Below are 24,148 nucleotides of genomic sequence, written 5' to 3'. Positions count from 1 at the left end.
CCCTGGAAGCAGCAATGGAGGCCATGACACCAGAGTACATTTGCCTAGTCAGAGGTTGCCACCCATGTTGAAGCAATCTCAACCACCTGGAGGAATGCCTAGCATTGTAGGAAGAAGACCAAAGTCCTTCTCCACTCTGGCAGCGTAAATGTCAGTGTTCTATCCAACACTTTCTCACACATTCTCTATCTGTGCTAATGAACTCACCTCCTACCAAGGCTAATGCTCTACCACTCTCAATGATGCAAGCAATGCCTTACCTCATCACACTCCGCCACCCCAAACTAACCCTTTAGTCCCTCTTTGCTGCTTGCACCCCACCTGCACAAGTAATAAAAGCTGTGCCACCTCCCTTCATCTTCCGTAATACCTGTCTGTCTGTCATTCCAGGAGTAAAACAGGCCACAATAGGGCAGAAAGAATCAAGACAGGCAGGTTGGTGTGCTGTCCATTGTTCGGCTACTTGCCCTATTGAGCAGATGATCGTCATTCTGACCAGCAGGCCTGAACTGGTATCAGAGGCTACACTTGACTTACTGCACCTGGATTGTCTGAGCAAAGGTTACTCTCCTTAACTGGACTGAGGCCTGCTGACAGTCGTGGCAAGCTTCTTTGCTTTGTGTCTGTATCTAGGTCAAATGCAAGACAGTGAGCCAGATGTCTCTGGCTGAAGGGCAAAGTGCACAAAAGCAAAGAGGGGATTATGTAGCCAGGTAGGATCCGATTGAGGGAGCACTGTGATAACAAACAAAGTGCCCAGAGATGCAGTCTTGTCCAGTCCATAAGCTGGATGCATGACCCTGAGCACAGTGTCACTGTGGCATTGCAATCATAATTCCCACTGCAGCCCAAGATGCTTTAAACTGCAGAAGCATCCTGTACATGGATTGGAGATAAGTGTGGAGCTGGAGGTATACTGCAGGACAGGTAGCATCAGAGGAGCAGGAAAGCTGACGTTTCGGGCCGGGACCCTCCTTCGGAGTATCTCTGACTCCAGCATCGGCAGTTCTTACTATCTCTGTGCATGGATTGGAGATGTGGCATGAGGATTCGTAGAAACTGGCACATGTCAGTTGCCAGTGTCCTTGGATGTGTGTGTATGTGGACAATGCTGTTGCAGCATACCCAAGGTGTTAGCTTCCAGTGCCTAACGTGGAGCTTTTTTGGAGCCAGCAATGAGTCAAACCTGCCAAGAACCTATTCTGGCTTTCATGTCAAGTCCTCCCAACAGCAAGTTTGGTAAAATCGCAACCCTTGGCAGGTTGGACTGTTATTGGCCCATTTAACAAGTGGGAACTTGCTGCTCTCAGCTGAGAATCTCACCGTGCTGCTTGAGCTAAGCAGGGAAGTTGCAGCAGCAACATCTCGTTCTCAACCTCAAGATGACCATCTCGCAGATTCTACCACTTATCTCACTATAGCCCATGTTGCTCATAGCCTGGTAAGATTCGGCCCTATATTTTCCTTATTTTCAGTTCAGATTAATCCTCTTCCCTTAATTGTAGCAATGTTGATTAAATATGTGGCTTGAGAAAGCAAGATTTATGGAGATGAGTTCAGTGTAAATGAAAAAGCCACATGTCTGGTCCCCAGCCAAATTTCATTACAGTCTTAGTGCTAAAATGAGCAATACCGCTGAATCCTAGAGATGGGTGTCCTGGCATCAAGGCAGTCTTTGACTGTATGGTATCTAGGAGCCTTAGCAGATTTGAAATCAATGGGATTCAGGCATTGGTGGTGATAAATGCTCAGTTTTGTTATCTTCAATTACTGTATCCGTGACCTCCCCACTTACTTGAATGAGTGCAGCTCCCAATAACACTCAAAGCTCAAAACCATCTGGACAAAGCAACCAACTACCACTGCGTTCACTCCCTCCACCACTAACGTAATAGTAACAGTGTATATCATCTACAGGATTTATTGCAGAATATCACCAACCCTGTTACAACAGTACCTTCCAAATGCATTTCTCTACCACCATCAAAAACATCATCTGCAAGATACACTGCAAGTCACTGACTATTTAGACTTGGAATTATATTAAAATAACAGCAAAGTATCCTATGGATTTTTGATATCTGAAACAAATGCATTATGGTGGAGAAACTCAACAGGTCAGGCAGCATCCGTGGAGAGAGAGAAATGGAGTTAATATTTCGAGTCCGATATGACTCATCAGAACAGCCAGACTTGCGGAGTTTTTCCAGAATTCTGTTTATTTTGGAATTATATTTGCTGTTCCTTCACTGTTGCTGGGTCAGAATCCTAGAATTTCCTCTCTAACAGGACTGTGGATGCATCTGCATAACTATTGTGGTTCAAGAAGATGGCTTACTACCATTCTCAATGGCAATTAATAATGGGCAATAAATGCTGGCCTCGCAAGCAACGCCAACATTTTTCAGGAACAATTTTTTTTTAAAAGTGGTCTAACCGATGCATTTGAATGTCGACCACACTGGTTTCCAAAATGAACTCACCAACTATGAAGGCACCTACACAAAATCTACAGTAAATAGGCTGTATTCCAGTAGTTTCATATGTCACTAAACCTACTTGATCAGGTTTTGTTCATCAGCAGCTCATACAATTTCAGTGACAGACCACAGTCTCTCCTACCCACAATTTCTGTTTATTTTCAAAGACCGGTTTGCGCTATATAGCAGCAGTGAACTGAATATCAAGCTCCAGAGGTGACATCCATTGATTTTGGTTTTCTGTTTGAGAAGAATGGCAGGGTAACTTCAATTATCCTTACAGGAGAGTTGTTAGTAACTGCAGCAAATAACCTTTGAGCGTATTTTTGGTAAGATTGAGGAATTGTTAAAGTCTTTTAATTATCAGCACAATCTATAAAAGAAAGCAGAATCTCCTGTATTTCTTTTTACTTTGCAGCTAAAAAGCCTGTGTCGTAGAATAGCAATAGCCCCAGTGTGCCATGGTAGAGGTGTACAAGATGATGAGAGGCATAGATAGAATGGATACCCAGAGACTTTTTTCCCCAGGGCGGAAATTACTATTACAAGGGGACATAATTTTAAGGTGATTGGAGGAAGATATAGGGGAGATGTCAGAGGTAGGTTCTTTACACAGAGAGGTGGTTGCGTGGAATGCGCTGCCAACAGTGGTAGTGGAGTCAGATACATTAGAGACATTTAAGCAACTCTTAGATAGGCACACGGATGTTAGTATAATGTAGGGTATGCAGGGTAGTTTGATCTTAGTAGGATACTAGATCAGCACAACATCATGGGCCGAAGGGCCTGTACTGTTCTATGTTCTATGTAATTGGTTTTGAAGTTCCTTAGGAGAACAACTCATTCTTCCAAGGAAGAGATGGCTTGGCTTAGCTTGGTGTGGAGTGGGGAACAAAGTTAAATACTGCAAATTAGAAATGTTTCAAATGATATCCTTCCATTTAAAAGTTAGATGAAGGTCACCATCATTACTGGAGGATATTTAGATTTATCTCTATTGGGTAAAGTGGAGTGGATCTTAAACTGGCTTTCAAAGCAGAAAATGGCATACGTTGTAATTGATGTTCTAGAAAATTAATCACACTTCTTGATATCCCCCATTCTACATTACCTCCAGTATTTGTTCAAAATCAATTGAAAACCACTTTCATCCAGCCAGTAGCCATTTCAGCTATGCCCCTTCTGTTTATTTTTAATGAGAAAAATCCTTTGCAGTTTCAGTAAGTCATTTAGAGACTATATCCAGGCAGGCTTTCCGTTGCTTCCCATTTAGGATCTTAATTTGATTTTTCCAGATAATTTCTTCACCATTTGAACCTGTCTGATAACATGTTTATGCATAAAACAGTATTGTTCATAAACTTTTTAGTTTAATTCAGAGTTAATGAATTACTACTCTACTGGATCTCTTGTATTTGATGTTCTGGTGGGCATGTAGGTTCAGTTGACAGTTAGGAAGGCGAAGGCAAATGCAATGTTGGTATTCATTTCAAAAGGGCTAGAAAACGAGAGCAGAGATGTACTGCTGAGGTTGTGTAAGGCTCTGGTCAGACCACATTTGGAGAATTGTGAGCAGTTTTGGGCCCCATACCTAAAGAAGGACATGCTGGCATTGGGGGTGAGGGGTCCAGAGGGGGTTCACCAGAATGGTCCTCCGGTTGAAGGGCTTATCATATAAGGAGCAGTTGAGGACTCTTGGTCTGCATTCAGTGGAGTTTAGAAGGATTTTGGGAGGGGGGTGCGGTGAAAGGGGGTGGGCAGTGGTGGATCTGATTGAAACTTAGAGAATACTGAGAAGTCTGAATAGAGTAGACGTGATGTTTCCACTGGTCGGAGAGACTGGGACCCAGGGGCTCAGCCTTGGAGTGAAGGGATAACCCTTTAGAACTAAGATGAGGAGGAATTTCTTCAGCTAGAGTGTGGTGAATCTGTGGAACTCATTGCTAAGGAGGGCTTGGAGGCCAAGTTGTTCAGTCTTTTTAAGACAGTAATATGTCCTTGGTTGCTAAGGGGATCAAGGGCTAGAGGGAGAAAGCAGGAGATTGGGGTTAAGAAACAGATCAGACATGATCAAATGGCAATGCAGACCTGATGGGCTGAATGGACTAATCCTGCTCCTATGTCTTATGGTCTTGTGGATCAAGGATCTAACTAACTAACAGAAGACAGTAAAGTTAGATCACATGGGATTCAGAGAGAGAGTGCCAATTGGATACAAAATTGGCTTGACAGTAGGTGATAGAGGGTGGTGGTAGAGGGCTCTGTATCGGACTGGAGGCCTGTGTCCAGTAGTGTTTTGCAGGGATCATTACTGAGTCCACTTTTGTTTGTTGCTTATATAAATGAGAATTTAGGAAACATGGTTAGTAAGTTTGCTTATGATGCCAAAATTGGTGATAAAGTGAACAGTGAAGAAGGTTATCTAAGATTACAAAGGTATCTTGATCAATTGGGCCAATGGGCTGAGGAGTGGCAGATGGAGTTTAATTTGGATAACGTGAGGTTGTATTTTGGTAAAACAAACAAGGGCAGGGCTTGTACAGTTAATGGTATTGTTGTACCTGAGCCCATAGGTTCATAGTTCTTTGCAAGTTGCATCACAGGTAGACAGAGCGGTTAAGAACGCATTTAGCAAGTTTGCCTTCATTTCTCAGACCATTGAGTGTAGGAGTTGGGAACATCATATTGAGGCTGTACAGGACATTGAGATTCCTTCTGGAATACTGTGTACACTTTTGGTCACCCTGCCAAAGAAGGATATTATTAAATTGGAGAGAGTTCAAAAAGGATTTCCCAGGATGTTGCCAGGACTGGAGGGTTCGAGTTATAAGGGTAAGCTGGGACTTTCACTGGAGTGGTGGAGGAGAAATATTTAAAAGGGACCTGAGGGACAATCTTTTCACTCGTGTAGAATGAACTGCCAGAAGAAGTGGTACAGTTACAACATTTAAAAGACATTTGGACAGGTACATGAATATGAAAGATTTAAAGGAATATGGGCCAAATGCAGGCAAATGGGACTACTTTAGTTTGGGAATTTGGTCAGCATGGATGAGTTGGATCAAAAGATTTGTTTCCATGCTTTATGACTGTATGACAGAATTGGAATGAAGAGACGTGTTCAAGACAGCAACCTGAAACTAATGGTATGCCAAAGAGATCAGTGCTGGGGCCACAATTATTTACTTTTTATATAAATGACTTGGCTGAGGAAAGTGAATGTATTATAGCCAAGTTTGCAGATTACAAAAATAGATGGGGAGGCGCTGGTGAGAATGACATGAATCTGCAGATAGATTTAGACACGCTAGGCAAGTGGGCAAAAACTTGCCAGTTAGAATATAATGTGTGAAAATATGAGGTTATGCACTTTGGTAGGAAGGAAAGAAGATTATTTAAATGGAGAAAGACTGTAGAATTGTACAGAAGTGGGATTTGGGAGCCCTTGTCTGTCTATCACAAAAAACTAGTATCCAAATTCAGCAGGTAATAGGAAAGGCAAATGGAATGTTGGCCTTTATTTCAAAGGGAATGGCATTTAAAAGTTGGCAAGTATTTCTAAAACCATACAAGGCACTAGTCAGCCCACAGCTGGAATACTGTGAACAGTTTTGGGCTTCTTATCTAAGAAAAGATTATACAGGCTTTGGCGGCAGTCCAGGGAAGGTTCACTAGGCTGATACCAGGTACAAAGATGCTGTCTTATGAGGAGCAGTTGTGGAAATTTGACTTGTACTCGTTGGAATGTAGAAGAAAGAGAGGCGACCTCACGAAAACATACAAGACTGTTTGTGAACTTGACAGTTCAAAGTTGACACCAAAAAATTGTTTCCCCTTGTGGTGGAGTACCGGACCAGACGATATAATCTCAGAATAAGGGGTCGCACGTTTAAGACAGCACTGAGGATAGAGAATTTGTAGAAGTCCTTACGGAGAGGGCTGTTGAGACTGGATCATTAAGTATATTTAAGGCTGAAATGGAGATATTTTTAATCAGTAAGCGAAACAGGTGATGTAGGGGAGGAAGCAGGAAAATAGTGTTGAAGATTATTAGATTAGCCATGATCTCATTGGTGACCAATTGGGCTGAATGGCCCATTTCTGCTCCTAGATCCTTTTGGTCTTATAACTCCGATGTTATTTAAACCTTTATTAAAATTCTTAAACTTTTTTATTAGCTTAGAGTATGGGCCAATGCTTTCATGGTCCTGCAGTTTAATTTCCTCCCAAGTTTTAGACATCTACTTTGCTTCAGGTATGGTGCGGATGTTGAATATTTATTCACTTTCCATGGTTTATGGTCCACTGAATACTTGGAAAGAACGCAAAATAATAAAGATGAAGGTAATAAATGTGTTTTTACAGCGTTTTATCATAAAGCAGATTTCCAAAAGTTTTGATTTGGCAATTTCTATTTATTTCTATTGTTTCAACAATGTGCTCACTTGACAGAATAGTTATTGTATCACCAGTTTAATTTTATTTTTGAACTGCATTTTTTCATGTGTAAAATTGTATCCGTCACATTTCTTGTTCATTATGATGCTTGTTGATTTATTGCTGGAGTTAGGAGCATGTTCTCATTGCGGTGTAGTCAAGAAACAATGTTAAACATCTATGAAATTGCCCTGATAAAATGTGTCTTTAATACTGCTCCAGTAAACCTCCACTCTTGTACCTAGTGATATTACTAGTTTCCTTATCACATTGAGACCAAATGTTTAACCATATCTGTTGTGGTGTTTCTTTTCACCAACCCTCCTGTGGACATAAAACATTCCTTATTGAGGAGAAAAGCAAACTGCATACTGCATCCGCTGTACCCGGTGTGGCTTCCTCTACATCGGGGAAACCAAGCGGAGACTCGGGGACCGCTTTGCAGAACACCTACGCTCGGTTCGCAACAAACAACTGCACCTCCCAGTCGCGAACCATTTCAACTCCCCCTCCCATTCCTCAGACGACATGTCCATCCTGGGCCTCCTGCAGTGCCACAACGATGCCACCCGAAGGTTGCAGGAACAGCAACTCATATTCCGCTTGGGAACCCTGCAGCCCAATGGTATCAATGTGGATTTCACAAGTTTCAAAATCTCCCCTCCCCCCACCGCATCCCAAAACCAGTCCAGCTCGTCCCTGCCTCCCTAACCTGTTCTTCCTCCCACCTATCCCCTCCTCCCACCTCAAGCCGCACCTCCATCTCCTACCGACCAACCTCATCCCGCCCCCTTGACCTGTCCGTCCTCCCTGGACTGACCTATCCCCTTCCTAACTCCCTACCTACACTCACCTTTCCTGGCTCCATCCCCGCCTCTTCGACCTGTTTGTTTCCTCTCCACCTATCCTCTCCTCTATCCCTCTTCTATCCGCCTCCCACTCTCTCCCTATTTATTTCAAAACCCCCTTCCCCTCCCCCTTTTCTGATGAAGGGTCTAGGCCCGAAACGTCAGCCTCTCTGCTCCTATGATGCTGCTTGGCCTGCTGTGTTCATCCAGCCCTGCACCTTGTTGTCTTGCATACTATCCGACTTCTGGCAGTAGTGTTTTATTACTTACTGATTTGTTCCTGAAAAGATAGGAACAGAATATGTAACTGATTGATTGATTGTTTCTTGGCTTACCCCAACCAGGTTCTGATGCTTTTTTTATTTGGTCTGAAGGCATTGTTTCTCTTTACTACCTAGTCGAACATAAGAACATAAGAAATAGGAGCAGGCGCAGGCCATCTAGCCCATCAAGCCCGCTCCACCATTTAATAAGATCATGGTGGACTCAGTTCCACTTACCTGCCCACTCACCATAACCTTTAATTCCTTTACTGTTGAAAAATCAATCTACCTTTTACCTTAAAAACATTCAACAAGGTAGCCTCAACTGCTTCACTGGGCAGGGAATTCCACAGGTTCACAACTCTTTGAGTTGAAGAGGAACTTCTTCACCCAATCTTAAATCTGCTTCCCCTTATTTTGAGGCAATGCCCCTTAGTTCTAGTTTCACTCACTAGTGAAAACAAGTCCCTGCTTCTATCTTATCTATTACCTTCATAATTTTATGTTTCTATAAGATTCCCCCTCATTCTTCTAAATTCCAATGAGTATAGTCCCAATCTACTCAATCTCTCCTCATAAACCAACCCTCTCAACTCCAGAATTAACCTGTTGAACTCCTGTGCACCCCCTCCAATCCCAGTACATCCTTTCTCAAGTAAGGAGACCAAAACTGTATACAGTACTCCTGTGTGGCCTCACCAGCACCCTTTACAGCTGCAGCACAACCTCCCTATGATTAAACTCTTGCAATTTTTCACCTTTTAAATATTAGTCAATTTTGCTGTAATTCCTACCAAAAGGGTGACCTCACATTTAACACCAATGTACTCCTTAACCTATCTATATCCCTCTGCAGACTTGCAGTGTCCTCTGCATACTTTGCTCTACCACTCGTCTTAGTGTCATCTGCAAATTTTGACACGCTACACTTGGTCCCCAACTCTAAATTATCTATGTAAGTTGTAAACAATTGTGGTACAAATACCGATCCCTGAGGCATACTACTAGCCACGCATCATCAACCAAAAAACACCCATTCATCCCCACTATTTGCTTTCAGTTAGTTAACCAATCTTGTATCCATGCTAATACATTACCCATAACATCGTGCACCTTTATTATGTGCAACAGCCTTTTGTGTGGCACCTTTTTCAATGCCTTCTGGAAATCCAGATACACCACATCCAGTGGTTCCCTGTTGTCCACTGCGCTCATAATGTCCTCAGTGAATTCCAGTAAATTAATTAAATATGACTTGCCTTTCACGAACCCATGCTGCTTCTGCTCGATGGGACAATTTCTATCCAGATGTCTGCTACTTCTTCCTTAAAGATTGGTGCAAGCATTTTCCCCACTATGGAAGTTAAGCTAATGGGCCTACAGTTACCTGCCTTTTGTCTACCTCCTTTTTTTTCTAAAATAGTGGCCTCACATTTGCTATTCTGCAATCTGCTGGAACTGCCCCAGAATCCAGAAAATTTTCATAGATTACCATGAGTGCATTTGTTGTTTTCCACTGCCATCTCTTTAGTACCCTGGGAATCATTCCATCAGAGCCAGGACACTTGTCTACCTTAGCCTTATTAGCTTGCCCAACATTACGTCTTTAGTGATAATAATTGTTTCTAGGACCTCACCCGCCATAGCCTCCTTGTCACTAATTATTGGCATATTATTTGTGTCTTCCTCTGTGAAGACTGACACACAACACCTCTTCAACGCCTCAGCCATTTCCTCATTTCCCATTATTAAATCCTCCTTCTCCTCCTGTAAAGGACTGTTGTTTACCTTAGCCACTCTTTTTTTTGTTTTACATATTTGTAGAAACTTCTGCTACTTGTTTTTAGATTGAGAGTAAACTAGCTCAGAATATATCTTGTCTTTCTTTATAGCTCTTTTCGTGGCTTGCTGGTGATCTTTAAAGATTTTCCAATCCTTTGGTTTCTCATTAATCTTTGTCACTTTGTATTAATTAGCTTTCAGTATGATAACTTCCTTTATTTCCTCAGTTATCTATGGCTGATTATCCCGTTTCCTACTTCCTTTTCACTGGTATATACTTTTGCTGGTGGCTGTGAAAAATTCCTTTTTTGAGAGTCCTCCACTGTTCCTCAATTGTCCCACCATGTAGTCTTTGCTCCCAATCTACCTTAGCCAACTCCTCCATCCCATTGTAGTCTCCTTGTTTAAGCACAAGACACTGATATTGGATTTTACCTTCTTACCCTCCATCCTAAATTCAACCATACTGTGATCACTCCTTCCAAGAGAATCCCTAACTATGAGACAATTAATTATTCCTGTCACATTGCACAGGACCAAATCTAGGATAGCTTGCTCACTCTGATACATTCTATGAACTCCTCAACGCTGCTTCAACCAACTTGATTTGACTAATCAATATGGGAATTAAAATCCCCCATGATAATTGCCATACCATTTTTACATGCCTCAACTATTTCTTTATTTATTGCCCACCCCACCATGATGTTATTATTTGGTAGCCTATAGACTACACCTATCAGTGACTTTTTCCCCTTACTATTTCTAATTTCCACCCGAGTTGATTTGATCTTCTTTCTCCATAGAACCTACGTCATCTCTCAATACCGTCCTGATGTCATCCTTAAATATCAGAGCTACACCACCTCCCTTTCCTTCCTGTCTATACTTCTGAATAGTTTAATACCCCTGGATATTTAATTCACAGTCGCGACCAGCCTGCAACCATATCTCTATAATGGCCACTAAATCATACCCTTTCACGATGGTTTGTGTCGTCAAATCATTTAACTTGATTCGAATGCTACAAGCATCGTTCACTGAAATGTTGCAGTTTCTTTCACCAAAATTTGGAATTCTGCCAAAATCATGTCTTGGTGCAGCTTCTAAACTTTACTCCAGCATTTGCAAGTCATAACTGCTGAGAATGTTTACTTGCACATCTAAATTAAGACAAACAAGAATACATTGTTTAGTGACAGTTCTCAAAACCAGATGTCTGATCTCAAACACTTTTTGGTCGTGGTCAATTTCGATCATTTAGTCATATTACAGCATCAGAAAATCCATTTTCAATTTCATGTCAATAGAGACTGTTTCATAAGTTTATGGAAGTTCCCAGTATTTCATAAACTGAAAGACCTGGTTGAAATAATCACAATCAGGAAATTCCTTCTCACATTTTTCCAGGAAATTTTGAAGTATAATCATGCTCAACTCATAACCCAGCAAATAAGTGAAATGAGTAATTCATGATCTTACATTTGCTGAATTAACACTTCTTAGCTTTGCCTGAAATTTTGGTGAATAACATACAAGGTCACAAAGTGTCTTTTTCAGTGTAGTTTAATGGTCAGTTCAGTTAGATGATTATTGGTATTGGTGAGAGAGAACAAGTTACATTCCCAAGCTTCATTTTTGATTTCTGAGTAATTGTCCATCCTGACTTTCTCATCAAGACATTCTCTGGCTGTAGTACGGTCATTCAAGCATTCCAGTGTTTCCCCAGAGTCAGACAGCCCACATTCATGAAGTGCATGATCTCTGAATAAGAAGCATTATTCTTTCAGTAGCTCAAACTGCCAATGATTTACTGCATTGGCTTGAATTTTTTTTTTGCCTGTTTCCATCACCTTTTTTTCAAAGAATAATCAGTAACTGCTATTTCTCATTCTACTTGAATATATTTTCAGCAGTCTGTCAAAGACAGAATTTCAACCAGTCATGACCAGTCTACCCACAATGACTAAACCAGGTTCTCCAAACTCAACCTCAACCCATTCTCTGCCAGGTGTGCCAAAATGTCAGAACTGTGCAACTCTTCCATCAGTTCAAAAGCTTACTACACAATTTCATTCATAATCTATCAGGGAAATGCTGCAAATATTACAGAATTCATCCAGTACAAGTGAAAGTTATCCACCTACCAGCAGTGATTCAGTGAAGCCAGAGAGATCCAGCAAACAAAGACTTTGACCTCAAATTCTTCAATTCTCTGCAACTGTAATTCTTGATTTTTGATTTATGGTTTTCTATTATATCCATGACTATCACCATAATCTTATACTCTACCTCTCCAGGAATGATTTCTTTTCACACCAGGTTTACAACTGACCAAAGTTTAAAAAATAAACTTTTTTTTAATTACTTGATTCTAATCTAAAGCTTTGATGCACTTTCTTTTCCTGAGAACCAATTGAAATTTTTCTATTAAATTCAATGTAAATGTACAAAGGTTTCTCCAAATTATCAACTTTTCATCAACAAGTAACTTTGTGTGTAAAAAGTGGCTTCCTGTCATTTTCTATTACAACAAATTTCAATTCAGTCGCAAAAAAAAATGAAAATTTTCAGTATGTATCCTTAACTGGAGGTTCCAGTAGCACATGCCTCAGTTCTTTAAAACAACTATTTTCTTTATTTTTATTTCTTTATACAGTCTAAATCCACCCTTGCTTTCTATCCAGATCATGATTCGATGCCCTTTGTCATGGCACGCCTCCATCATTGGGTAAACCTGTTTTCTTCTGGTCTAGAACAATTGGTCTGATTCAGCTAAACACAATGACCACTTCCCTCTTCATACAGTATTGCTGATGTTTCCATGGTCCTGAGGTCCAGTGTTTTAATCCTTGTTATTTGTTAATTTAACAGGAAATCAATAAGTACCAATTAGATATAGTGTGCACTATAATCAGAAATGAATACTTGTAATATCTACTTGGTCTTATCATTGTACTTGTAAATAGATACAAAAGCTAAAGTACACGTTTGCAGTCTGTGCAAATATCGGTATAGAGATCAAATGGCTAACAATATCTATGACTTATTTTTATACTGTCAGTTTGCTGCACTTTATTGGACAACAGTGATTTCCAGCATCAGCATCTTTTGCATATCACAGAATATTCTGTGATATACCTTTGGATTGTAATGTAGATTAGGCATCTGTCATTTAGTTAGGGTTAGCTAAGTGAATTTAGTCTCTGGATCACAGCTAATGGAAAGCATTATGTGGAGTTAGGGACAAAGTATCAGGGAGTTGGTCCATGCTGATTGGAGTGCAGATGAGCAAGATTTAGTGCTGAAGTTCTACAGCTTCAATTGATGGAATTATCTTTAAATTTGACTGCAGTCAGAAGGGTTCTGGAGAATTTTCACACATTTTGTAGTGAATTATGGAGCTCACCGTGCTATCCAGGGCAAGATCTCTCCAAGGTGAGACATTCAGTGATAGACAAATAAAGCCAAGTAATTTCTATGTGGCACTCATGGTAATTGCATAAAGGAGTCAGTCATGTTCGTAGTAACCTGGAGCACTTTAGAAGGTTGATTTAGCCAAGCCTGGTTCAGCAGTGGGACTTGGCGGTATAATTTTGCACTAGAGCTAGGATTTTCCTATATGTTGTCGATAACCCTGCAAGTCATTGCACTAAGATTATAAGTTGATCAAAGCTGGATATTTAATGTTATTTTGTGAAGTTGAGTTATGATTATACCTTACTGAATTCAGTTGTATCCCAGCGGACACTTGCATCTTCTCTTAATAGTCTCTACCTTTAATTCCTCAACTTATTCTCTCTACTTGTGTAAGTGTCACTTACCCATTCATCTCTAAAGGCCTTTTGGTTTTCTCTATGTAGCCTCTTCAACATGTTAATGCCTTTCTGTACTTACCAAAAAAAAACTAGATCAATGCGGAAAAATTGGGAACACTCAAGAAGAAATGCAAGAACCTAGTGCAGATACTCTGAAGAAATTATAATCAAAAAGTGATCTGGATCCTGATCCAAACGTGTCTTTTTATATTATATATTTAGATTTTGCACATTGCACCTAATTTTCCTTGTTTAAACTTTATTCTTAATGGAGCCAAAAACAGGTAGTGTGGATAATTCTGATAATAAATTACACTTCTATCCGTGCAGACTTGTGTAGTTTGTGTACGGTTGTCTTCTATATGCTCGAGCTGGATGACTGCAATCCCTCTCATATCTGTGATTTACAATGTATCACATTCACAAACTTGAAAATGATTTGTTTGTCATTGGACCTAATTTTAAATATCTCAACACCTGTTGCAATTAGACAACACTTTTTTGCTTCTTGGTGCAAGAGACATTGCAGTAACATTTCTGATGCTTCATCGAAAATTAAATATATACATCCCAATGACACTAAATACTCCTCCAGGTAATGCACAATTTTTTTCTTTTCCATCCTTTCCTCTGTGTAAAATCTATCTCTTGCTCAAGTGTTTTTGTGGGCTGCACAATAGTATCTGATTCATTGATGATATGCTGGAGTTGCTGACTACTTAAGCTGAATTTTCCTTCTTACGGCATGTTGTATGGTACGGAGTTATTTTGTTGTCTCATAAGTTAGAAGCAAATTTATTTTTTAACATGTCATCTCTCCAGACACACTGTTACTGGTTAGGTCATACCTCAAGAATTGCATTTTTGACTTGAACACAGTCACTGTACCTCAAAAAAATTACATTGTGTGAGAAATTATAACATGCAAAAACAAATCCTTATAAATGAAAATTTACAGTATCCAATTGATGTGGAGTCCACTAAAAGGTAATGAATCTATTTGCCCCATCGAGCAGCTGTTGAACTACTGCAGTCTTGAGATAGATGCATTTGTGAGGAATTCATTGCCTTGGTTTTCCTGGTTCTTAGTTACAAAAGTATTTTGTTGAAACGTTTAAAACTGCTGTCTCCGTCTGCAACTCCTATTTCATCCTCTTTTCAGCCCCTCTCCTTCCCTTTGCAGACTCTTATTGCCCTTTCCGCTTTGCTGACAATCTCTCCCCATTTGCAGCATTCCCACACGTGCGTATGTGCACAAACTCTCCCACTCATTCACGCTCTCCCGCGTGCCCTCTCGCACTCAGGCCTGGTAGTCTCCCTCCCTGTATGGTATTTTTAGCCGTTGTGTGGTTTATGGTGCAGCAGCTTTCAAGTGAGTTTCTTAAATGATAAACCTGTGAATGTACCATGTCCAACACAATTAATTTTGTTTACAGTGTTCATGGGCGGCATGGTGGCACAGCGGTTAGCACTGCTGCCTCACAGCGCCAGGGACCCGGGTTCGATTCCACCCTGTCTGTGTGGAGTTTGCACGTTGTCCATGTGTCTACGTGGATTTCCTCCAGGTGCTCCGGTTTCCTTCCACAGTCCAAAGATGTGCAGACTCGGTGGATTGGCCATGCTAAATTGCCCACAGTGTCCAGGGGTGTTTAGGTTATGTGGGTTAGACGTGGGAAATTCGGGGAATGGGTCTGGATGGGATGCTATTCAGAGAGGCGGTGTGGACCTGTTGGGCCGAAGGGCCTGTTTCCACACTGTAGGGATTCTATGATTATGCTGAGGTTGGTTGGCTCACTGAGCTGGTTTGTTGTTCCGCGACGTTTCGTTACCGTGCTTGGTAGCAGCCTCTGCTGAAGCGTCGGTGTGTTTTCCCGCCTGGTTTTTAAACTCTGTGGTCCGTTGCGATGGATCGCCTCACTTCCGGGTTTCCTCCGTAGTGGAACGTATATGGGGTCGAGTTCAATGTGTTTATTAATATTCCTGTTCAATTCCTGGAAGCATGGCACTTCACGAAGCATGCTATTAATAAACACATTGAACTCGACCCCATATACGTTCCACTACAGAGGAAACCCGGAAGTGAGGCAATCCATCGCAACGGACCCCAGAGTTTAAAAACCAGGCGGGAAAACACACCGACGCTTCATCAGAGGCTGCGCTGAGGATGTTACCAAGCACGGTAACGAAACAACAAACCAGCTCGGCGAGCCAACCAATCTCAACACCCACCCGAGCTACAGATCCACTCCAAAACCTTAGTAATGATTATGCTGTTATTAGCCACAATTTGATTACACAAAAAGCTATTTTGACACATTATGAACATCTAATAGACTACAAATCCTTAAATGTTACAATGCAACACCCTTAGCAATTAATTTATTTAGCGGTTAACAACATCTATCTAATTTGTTAGAAAATTACAAAATATCAGACTACCGGAAAACATCTTTGGCACTTTGGGAAACATACTAAAGTTTATTTCCATTAGTTATATTTTTGTAAATCTCTCTATATAAAATTTCAATATTTCAAAGCTTTTAAATGCAAGTGCTGTCATCATTTTAATTATTTGTGTGTGACAAGGGAAGTGATTTCAAATGTAGGAGCAGGTTGGACTGCTAACTGGATATAGGTCTATTTCAGTCCTTATTCTCTGCCAGTCTAGCTCAGTTTAATGGAATTAATTGCTCCCCATTTTTCTAAAAACAGCAGAACATTGGCACTACTGAATAGTTGATTTGATAATGGCTCCTGGTGTGATGGAGTGTACTTTTTAGTATGTGTATTAATCATAAATTTCAGCTGTTTCTCACTATTTTTGAATTGTACATTCATGTCGTCTAGAACTAGATACCTGAAGCCCTAGGTTTCTCTGTTCGACGATGCTACTCTGTGTCCTACCATTAACTGTACAAGTCCTGCACTTGTTTGTCTTACCGAAATGCAATACATCCCATTTATCCGAATTAAAGTCCATCTGTCACTCCTTGGCCCATTGGCCCAATTGGTCAATATCCCTTTGTATTCTTAGATAACCTTCACCCCCCTTTATACCACCAATTTTGGTGTCATCTGCAAACTTACTTACTTACCATTATTCCTAAATTCTCGTCCAAACTATTTATAGAAATGACAAACAACAGTGGACCCAGCACCAATCCCTGCAGAACACCGCTGATCACAGGCCTCCAGTCTGAAAACCAACCCTCCATCACCACCTTCTGTCTCCTACCATCAAGCCAATTTTGTATCGTTGACAAGCTGTCCTGAATCCCATGTGATCAAACTTTACTAATCAGTCTATCATGTGAAACCTTGTCAAAGGCTTTACTAAAGTCCACGTAGACCCATCTACCACACTGCCCTTATCTATTGTTTTGGTCATGCCCTTAAAAAAACTCAATCAAGTTTGTGAGATGCGATTTCCCACGCACAAAGTTTTGAAATTAAGCTTGAAATATTGCTCTGATAACTGCTGACTGAAAGCAAAACTTTGTTAGATCTATTAATGCCATTTCGGTGTGATGACTAAATGCTTGGATCAAAGAAATATTAAAGAAGGAGGGAATGAAGAATCAGAGGCGTTCATGTGGGGAAATCCAGACTTTGAAGCTGAGATTAGAAAATGATTGAGGCCATAAAGGGAATCCTGTAGACGAGCATTCTGGATCTAAGAAATTTAAAAACAAGAAACAAATGTAGGCCAGTGAAGACAGAAGAAGGGTGACTGGATATCCACATAATGCTACAGGCAGCAGAGTTTGAGATGAGTTGAAGTTTAGAAGATCGAGAAGGCCAGCCAGAAAATCTTTGATATAGTCAAGTTTGAAATTAACAAAAGTGCTCACGAGAATTCCAGCAATTGAAGGATTAAGTTGGGATGAATGGGGACAATGTTAATGGGTGGAAGTAGGCCACCTTTGTGATAATCCAGATGCAAATCCACTTTCATAACAAAAAATTTAAAAACAAAAGCATTACCTCTGAGTTTAACACAGCAAATTGGTGACATGCTTTTTTATGAAAACAATTATCTATGTAAGGCAGAAAACTGCCTGTGCAATTAATCTTGATGAATTACAAAGAGTACTGAAGAGATTCTTGTAAATTTAGATCTATTGAAGCTGTGCCTTTTAGTCTCTCGTACATTCAGTCATCTGTTATAAGTCCTAGGAAACAACAAAACTCAAAATCGCCATCTAATTTTGTTTTGTACCAAATGTCATTCTGGATTAAAGTTACCATGCTGGTCTAGTGGATAAAGGTACTGCACCTGATAGCACTAAGTCATACAGACTAGAAAGCCTCATGCTTGTTTCCTGTTCTATATTAAGTCTGCAAATCTCAAAAGCAACATTAGGAGATCACAATTTGCCATTTCACCTGTTTGAAATGGGGAAAAACTGCCAGGGTTCCTACTCCTTTTTGCCCTCCATTGAATCCTGCTGAGCTTCAGGCATCAGGCAAGGTCAAGATTGAAACAAACAAAAACAGAAATTGCTGAAAAATCTCAGCAACTCTGGCAGCATCTGTACAGAGAAAACAGAGTTAATGTTGGAGTCCACTGATCCTCCAACAAGATTGAGTAACCTGGTCTGTCTTGTCAAATCCTGCTGTTATTGGCCCTGGGCACTGTTGTGCGATGATCACTTAAGCAGATCATTTGAAAGTTGCTGGTATCAACAAGTTATAGCACATTCAAAAGGATAAGGGTGAAAACTGAACAGGAAGAGAGAATTTTAAAGAATAAAGTGATGACTTTAAGGAAATATTTTAAAACCGTGAATACATGAGTTAGTGAATTAACTGATTCAGAGGAGCTGCAGAGACTAGTGAATAGTCTGATCAAAGAGAGATTAACACAGGAAAGTTTTAGGGATTGTGTTCTTGTTGTCTTTTGCATGGAAACTCCACTAAGCAAATTTCCTAATGAATTAAAATTACAATTAGTTTTATTGTCACATGTACTCAATAAGTACAGTGAAAAGTTTACAAGTCGCTGCTTGCAACGCCATCTTAAGTACAAAGATAAAAACCGAAAGAACTGCGGATGCTGTAAATCAGGAACAAAAACAGAAGCTGCTGGAAAAGCTCAGCAGGTCTGGCAGCATCTGTGAAGGAAAAATCAGAGTTAACGTTTTAGGTCCGGTGACCCTTCCTCAGAACAGTTCTGAGGAAGGGTCACCGAACCTGAAATGTTAACTCTGATTTTTTTATTCACAGATGTTGCTAGACCTGCCGCGTTTTTCCAGCAACTTGTTTTTGTTCCTTAAGTACAAAGGTACCTAGGTACAGATTCTTAAGTACAAATTCTTAAGAAAAAATTTGAAAAAATAAATCCAGCTTTACAGACCTTCGTGCCATCTTAGGTACAAAAGTACAAAATCAAAGGAATAAATTAGAAGAAAAAAAAATGTTCAGGATAACAGTCTTTCCAACACAGTCCATGCTGGCATCTAGCCTGCAATCCATGCTGGCCTTCACCTCCTGACCGCACTAGACTTCACCTCGAGAATCTTGAGGCCAGGAGTCTGCTCAAGATTCACCTCGCGTCCAGGAGACCACGCTGGCTTCACCTCGAGGCTCTCAAACCTGGGAGTCTGCACTGGCTTAACGTCGAGGCTCTTGAGGCCAGGAGCCGCGCTGAGGCAGAGTCTGTGATAACTTCACTCAAGTCAAGGATGGGAGATAGGTAAGAAGAAAGAAGGGAAAAAAAGCATGAGAAGAGGAAAAAAAGAGTAGAAACGTACAGAGTGGACAAGCTGCAGGTGAGGAGTCCTACTCCACCATCATCTTGGATTTGAATGAAATCCAAATGAAATCACTTTCCAAATTCTTTTCCGAACAAGTGGGTAAAATATTAAATTATCACTGTACTTCAACTTTATTTTCCATAGCATTGACATTTTAGCTTTTACATGTCATTTTTTAAATCTGTGACTGACTGTTGGCCCGTACCAGATCCCACAAATGTACTCCACTGCAAATATCAGTTGCCAAGGCCACAATCTTTAAAGCAAAAAAAATTTCAAAATGTTTATCATTTTAATTACGCAAGAATCTAAATATATTTTTGCAAAATTAGTAACTGTTTTAGATAACAACTCCTAGATTGTACAATTCCTGATTATTTTAGCTTCAAGCAGAATAAAATCTTTTTTTAATTATTCGTTCATGGGATATGGGCAGTATTACACATTCCTAATTGTCCAGAGGGCAGTTAAGAGTCAGCCACATTGCTATGGGTGTGGAGTCACATGTAGGCCAGACCAGGTAAGGATGACAGTTTCCTTCCCTAAAGGGCATTGTGAACCAGATGGGCTTTTCCTGACATTCAGCAATGGATTCATGGTCATTGTCAGCCTCTTATTTCCAGATTATTATTGAACTCAAATTCCACCATTTGCTGTGGCTGGATTTGAACCTGGATCCCCAGAACATTATCACTGGTTTGTTAATCCAGATAATACCACTAAGCCATTGCCTATCCATATACTTCATACCCATAAACTCAGACTTTCACAATTGAATTAGGTTTATTGTCACATGTACTCACGTAAGTACAGTGAAAGCCGCCACTCATGGCGCCATTTTAGGTACAAAGATACCTAGGTACAGAGTTCTAGGTACAAATAAGGAAAAAAGTTTAAAAAGTGAAACATTACAATCCTTACTACTAAAAAGTGGAAAAACAAAGAAATACAGTTAACAGTTCAACACAACAGTCTATAAGCACCTGGCCAAGTTGGGCTTGCACTCCTCACAAGGGCTAGACCTTTGCTCTTGTCGCTGCCACAGGCTGCCTGCTCTCTCTGCCTTGCAGCCTGCTCCTCCTCCTGCTGCTGCCTTGGTCTGCTTGCTCCAACTTTCACCGCCAACCACCTCAGTCTGCCTGCTCCCACTCTCGCTGCCAGCCGTCCTGGGCTGTCTGCTCCCACACTCCCGCTGGACGGTGAATCAAACTCTATTATTTTGAGGCCGTTAATATTTTGGCATCTATTTCACACGTCCTGCTTCTTCCATAACAATTAGGTATTTCACCATTTGGTTACCATTTCCTACTTGATAGATGATCTGTTCCCATGCTGCTTTGTGTCCGTCTTAAGCTAGCCATTGTATTGCATAAGCATGTCAGGATGACATGATTGAGTTTTCCTTTTCTATGATACGTTGTGAAATCAGGAGCTTATCATCTTAGATGCATGTGTTACTGGATATTAACGTTATAAAACTGTCACGTTTGCCTGTTAATAGGCATGTCAAAAGGGAGGCACCAGAAATGTGACTTCAACAATTTTCCTTTTTTATTCTAATTTTGTATATTATATTCTGTTTCAGGTGAGTCAGTCGCACCCACGCATTCTCCAAGGTATCCTAGTCCAGCTGAACTTGATGCTTATGCCCAGAAGGTGGCTAACAGCCCACTAACAATCAAGATCTTTCCTACAAATATCAGGGTTCCTCAGCATAAACACCTTAACAGGACTGTAAATGGCTATGATACAACAGGACAACGATACAGTCCATACCCTACACAGTCTGGAGGATATCAGGGTCTTTTAGCAATTGTGAAGGTGCACAGTAAAAGTGTGGTGAAAAACACAGATGGCAAGAGGACACGAATGTCCCCAGCACAAGTTGGAAATGGCAACATTGGATCCTACCCGGTGCCAAGCACTTTAGCGCAGAGTCAATCGTGTACTGGGCAAACAAGTTACCACAATGGCCAGAAGTCTTTGGAAGGACCTGCTCCACCTAATGTAACGGTTGCCACATCTGTTATTCCTATAGGAGGACGTAGCTTGGCTCTACAGCAGTCAAATCTCCCTTCAATTCAAAGTATCATCTACCAGATCAACCAGCAATGCCAGGCTCAGGCATCACAACAAGCTTCAACTGCAGTCTGTCAAGGCTCTCTTGTCACCAATCCAAGTCCAATCACAGTAGCCAGCCGCAATACAGTCAATGGCTTTACTAGCATGATTAATGGAAGTGTGATGTATGCTGGAAATGTTGTGTCTGAATGCCGTGGAGGAGCAGAGTTGACAGCTGCTTCGGGTTTAGCCTCTGCAGCAGGTCCTAAACCTGGGGCCTATCCAGATGGAATGGATTATTTACTATGGCAACAGAAACAACAAATCCGTATATATTCTGGCAGTGGTGGTGGGGGAATAATAAGTAAATCACCAGAGGTTTGTGGTGTCCCACGACCATACACTTTGGCACCTACTGTTGAAAAAGTCCCTTCATCTCCCTTGAACTGTGTGGGCATGCACTGCAATTTTTCAACGGGGCAGTATTTGGCTGCCCCTTGGAACAGCGTACTCGTGACACCAGACAGTGACTGTTATAACCCACAGGACCTCACAAATGGCCACCGTGACCTTGTTCATCCTTCAGATGGGCTCACCAGTGTCTCAAGTAGAACGCTGTGTAATACCTCTATCCTCAGCAGTAGTCTGCAGTCACTGGAATATTTGATCAATGACATTCACCCTCCCTGCATTAAAGAGCAAATGTTGGGTAAAGGATATGAGACTGTGTCAGTACCTCGATTATTGGACCACCAAAATGCTCACATTCGACTACCTGTTTACAGATAGAGAATTGCAGTTTGGAAAAAATAGAATGATAGTGTTAAATCTTTTATAGATATACACACAAGCCTCCAGCCTCAATACAGCAATCAAAGGCAAATGGAAGTCAAGTGTTTAAAATGTTCCAGGGATTACAAGATGGTGAAATGAGTTTGGTTTGGACAAAAGTATCGAATCTACCGATGTCAACAATGAAAGGGATGGCTTTTTTAAAAAAAATTACAATAAAACGGGGATTGGGGATTAGCATTGGACACTAGAGAGCAAGATGCTATCAGAAATGTGCAGAAAGCTTTGCCATGTCTGCTGATGAGTCTGCATGCAGAAAAATTTAAATTTCGAATCCTGCGCTGAATTCTGTGACCATGTAGTCCCAGGATCCTCGCCATGGTCGCTTCATCATTGTCATCTTCAATTTGCTGTGGTTTCAAAAGATGAGCTACTGCCTAAATCCTAGTGGAGAGTCGTTATTGCACTGTATTGGAATAAAGATAAACATGGGGACTGACCAGAAAATTATAAAAGAAAGTAACTTGGAAAACTTGAACCTAATTCTTTAACTCTTATTTGCAATTTTAATTGTGTTGGCTGCTACAACAAATAACTTATACTTTTAAGTTTTTAAAAAAATTAAGATAATTTCACTTTAGGGAATTGCTAGTTTTTAAAGTGTTTTTGTAATGAAATATATACCCACATTGTGCTAAAATAGCATAACAAGCTGTGAGAAGGTATAAGGGTTGATGGTCTTGATAAATGCACTCAAGAAGAATGTGCTACACATTTATTGATATTTCCATAGGACGAGGAAACACATTAGATGTAAATGAATTTGTAAGAGCACATTCCTACAAAAGCAGATTGTGTGTGTATATACTGGCCCTTTTGTTTTAACTTTCTATGTTGGAGGGGGAGGAAAAGAAAGTCCTCTTGTGCATTGCAGAATATCCCGATATGGAGAGCTGCTTTACTGAGAAACTGTAATATTTGGCAACTGTAAAATTATAGTAGGCCATACCAAATTACTGCAAGTAGTCAAGCTGGCACCGATACAAAGCCTACGTTGATATTTGCTGTGGACCTCACTATGAACCACAAGATAGTGTTTTATCTTGCTTCTCCCACTTCTTTCCCATCAAATATAAAATAACTTTTGCTGCTTCTGGTACTTTCTAATATTATTATTCAATTAGCTATTAAGTGCTGCATGACCAGGATTCTGGTGACTCGGAGGGCCATTAATACTTTGATAAGTGTATTCTCCCTCCCCGCACTCCTTAAATTTGCTACTAGCCACCACTCAGCAGCTACCTTAAAACAACAGTAAAAGGAATCTTAACACTGCATCTTGTGTTTGAGTTAATAATTTTGGCTTTTGTAATCAAATTACCATAATTACATGTTCTTAATTCCAAACATCAATTTTTAATTTCATAGAGTTGTCATAAAGCAAGTTTTCACTTAACCAAGACAAGTTGCCTAGATAAATTAGTCAAAATTATTTTAACAGATTTGTATTTTAATCCAAAAATATTGAAGCACTGTAATAAGCTGTGGCTTGCAGTTTCCACATATATTGCCAGAAAATACACATTTTCTTTTAATTGTTCAATATCTTACAAGCTGTAAGTATTTAGATCACCACTGCAATTGCATAACCTTTTATTTTCTATACTATTTAATGTCTGGCAAGATAATTTGGATGATTAAAGCTTTAAGTTAATTGTTACACATTAATTCATGCAGGGTTAAAAATCTTCTAATTGATTTTTTTCAAAAAAGAGAACAAAACAAGATTTTATGTTGGGTACGAAGCATCTTATGATGGAAGAAATGTCAACCCTCTAACATGTGGAATTACCAGGTGTCCAGAATCTATGAAGTACTATTATAATTTTGTCATTTTGCTGCTCAGTTGGG

At 40.4% G+C, this 24,148-nt stretch overlaps 1 protein-coding gene across 1 annotated transcript in view; it reads left to right on the top strand.

The window, feature by feature from the left end:
- Window positions 1-23,586, top strand: part of fam222aa (family with sequence similarity 222 member Aa) — a 201,180-nt gene extending 177,594 nt beyond the window's left edge. Inside the window, exon 3 of the mRNA XM_048611181.1 lies at window positions 20,970-23,586. Within this exon, the coding sequence (XP_048467138.1) occupies window positions 20,970-22,234 (1,265 nt within the window). The 3' untranslated portion in view covers window positions 22,235-23,586. The remainder of the gene's footprint in view (window positions 1-20,969) is intronic.
- The last annotated feature ends 562 nt before the right edge of the window (window positions 23,587-24,148 follow it).

This window comes from Rhincodon typus, chromosome 24 (assembly GCF_021869965.1).
Source record: "Rhincodon typus isolate 14 chromosome 24, sRhiTyp1.1, whole genome shotgun sequence".
Taxonomy (NCBI): domain Eukaryota; kingdom Metazoa; phylum Chordata; class Chondrichthyes; order Orectolobiformes; family Rhincodontidae; genus Rhincodon; species Rhincodon typus.
The sequence above is the reverse complement of the archived record's forward strand: the minus strand, read 5'-3'. Positions and strand labels throughout refer to the sequence as shown.